At 35.1% G+C, this 2,441-nt stretch overlaps 1 protein-coding gene across 1 annotated transcript in view; it reads right to left on the reverse strand.

Moving 5' to 3' along the window:
• Positions 1–1,923: 1,923 nt before the first annotated feature.
• Positions 1,924–2,441, reverse strand: part of LOC118736424 (serine-rich adhesin for platelets-like) — a 210,639-nt gene continuing 210,121 nt past the window's right edge. Inside the window, exons 3-4 of the mRNA XM_036466519.1 lie at positions 1,999–2,345; positions 1,924–1,948 (exon numbers count right to left, since the gene is read on the reverse strand). Of these exons, the coding sequence (XP_036322412.1) occupies positions 1,924–1,948; positions 1,999–2,345 (372 nt within the window). The remainder of the gene's footprint in view (positions 1,949–1,998; positions 2,346–2,441) is intronic.

The raw sequence follows: 2,441 nt of genomic DNA on the forward strand, positions 1-2,441 counted from the left end.
TTTGTTTAACAAAACTTTGTCATATTGCTTGTCAATTGCGCATTTTTTGCATTTTGACAAGCAGCTCAATTAAAGAGATTGAAAAATTTTCGTTGAGTCTTTGGGGGCAATAATCGTAATCACATATATATATATATATATATATATATCGTAATTACATATTAGATGAATTTGAAAACTTTGCGAGGAGTTAGTGGTGAATTAGTTTCAACAAGTTAAATATAAAGAAGAAATTTGTGGCAACAACAAAGATGAAAAATCTTTGGGCAAGTTGCATACATACACAGGGTGTCTTAGCCCAACCGTCCACCGCTGCTAAAATGGAGGAAAATATTGTTTATTGGAAAATGGAAACGACCTTCGAACTTCAATTCGTCCTGGAGTTCCATTCCAGAAAAAAGTTTCTAACACAAGTTATGTATTTTTTCCGCAGAATGCAATTCTGTATGCCCCATTTAAAGAAATGGACTTCCAGCAAGTTGAAAATACTTCCTACCAACCCGACCACAAGCAAGGGTATTTCCGATCTGGTGATTCATATTTTTTCGTTTTCCAATAAAAACATTTTCGTCCATTTTAGAAGTCCAGGTTGGAAAAGGCACTTCCAAGAAAAAAGTTGAAAACATAAGTTATGTATTTGTATGTGCAGAATCGGAATCCGTGGTAAAAACATGTATATAACCATAAAAACTGTGCTTCCGGTCAGTTAAACCCACTTCCGGTCCAAACCAAAAGTCGGCAATGCGACCAAAAGATAGAGCATACCCGACTTGATATTCTTGCGTCTGCCAATAAGAAACATATTCCTACATTTAGGAAGGGGTAGACAGGTTGTTCAGGACACCCTGTATAGTTTCAAATATGTTTGAAGGGATAAATGGAAAATTGTAATATACTAAACATACCTACTTCGGAATTATTGAATGACGAAAATCTGAAAGGACATTCTCTACATGTCTCAAAAATATATGTAATTGTTAACGCTAAGAGTTTTTAAATTTTCATCAATTTTTTTTTTGGATTTGATGCCCATATATCTTAGCGGACCCCGCTTTATGACTTATTATTATATTCTTATTATTATTTTTCAAATTCAAAACGTCAGCAGTAGCCTTCAAGGTTTTTAAAAAGAACATAACCTCAATGAAAAAGTATAAAAAGTATAACTACATATGTACTACTAGCAAATACCCGGCATGCTTCACTGCGCCTTAAAAGTATTTTTGTCCGTATTGTAATATTTCATTTATTTTATCAATTTAATTAAATAAGATTTTTCAAACAGGTGGCAACCCTTCTCAAAAAAATATTTTCGACAGTAAACTTTCCTAAACCTCTTCAGTTTGATACCCATATTGTAATATTTTATTTATCTTTTCCATTTAATTAAATAAACATTTTCATAAATGTGGCAACCTCCACAAAAATATTTTTAACTGTAAGCCTTCTTAAACCTCTTTCTTTTCACAGTCATATTGCAATGCATATTTTCTTTATCTTATCAGTTTAATTAAACTGCAATTTTAAAACAAGTGGCAACTCTCTAATTTTTTTCCTTCTATATTTTAGGTTAGACCAATAGAAATACCTCGGTGCAAACTGCATTAAATTTCATGCATTCGTTTTCCAGTGATGCGCGTACAAACATACAAACAGATAGACAGACCAGAGCAACCAGACAGACGGAGTAAAATTCTAAAAATTGTTCATTTGGCTTCTAAGTTCTCTGGTTGTATATACCACAGAAATTGTTCAAAGCGTTCCACTGTTCAATAATGGAACTGCACCCAAAACAAACCCTATTTCAACTGTTCTCAAGTAGCGTAGCCTACAACCTGAGCCACTGCCACAACCCAATAAAACTGGTAACAAACAATCCCCACTTTTAGCTCTTCCCCATAATATGCATGAGAACAGTTTAATTTATCTAATGCTACAACCTTCAGAACTGTTCACATTATTAGAAAAAAATAAAATAAACGCGAATTCTTCACTCACCTATTCAACATTGTTTCATTGCCGTTCTGCAGATGTTGCTGTTGCTGTTGCTGATTTTGTGCCTGATTACTGGCTGCCGTTATTGCTCCACCAGTGGCTGTATTTATTGCCGCCGCTGCTGTTGTTGTGCAATTAGCTGTTGTATTTGTTGTGCCCAAAACAATATTCGCATTTGGTGTTGTTGTGTTAGACAATTGCTTCGACTGTTGCTTGTAACGACTGAGCGCAAAGAAAAGCGCCAACACTGCCTTCAGTCGGCCGGCACAGATGTCATTCGTGGTGATATTATCCACGCCACAAACCGCCTGCGAACGCAGCACATTTAGACAGGAGTTGACGTTGTCGTACTGTATGGGGAGAAAATGTGTGAAGAGTTAAGTGAGGTGAGTAATAAATGGTGAGATTTTCAAAATTGAAATTAAACAAAAAAGGGCAATAAATAA

The sequence above is a fragment of the Rhagoletis pomonella genome, unplaced genomic scaffold (genome assembly GCF_013731165.1).
Source record: "Rhagoletis pomonella isolate Grant_MI unplaced genomic scaffold, Rhpom_1.0 Rhpom_scaffold_00003, whole genome shotgun sequence".
NCBI classification, from domain to species: Eukaryota; Metazoa; Arthropoda; class Insecta; order Diptera; family Tephritidae; genus Rhagoletis; species Rhagoletis pomonella.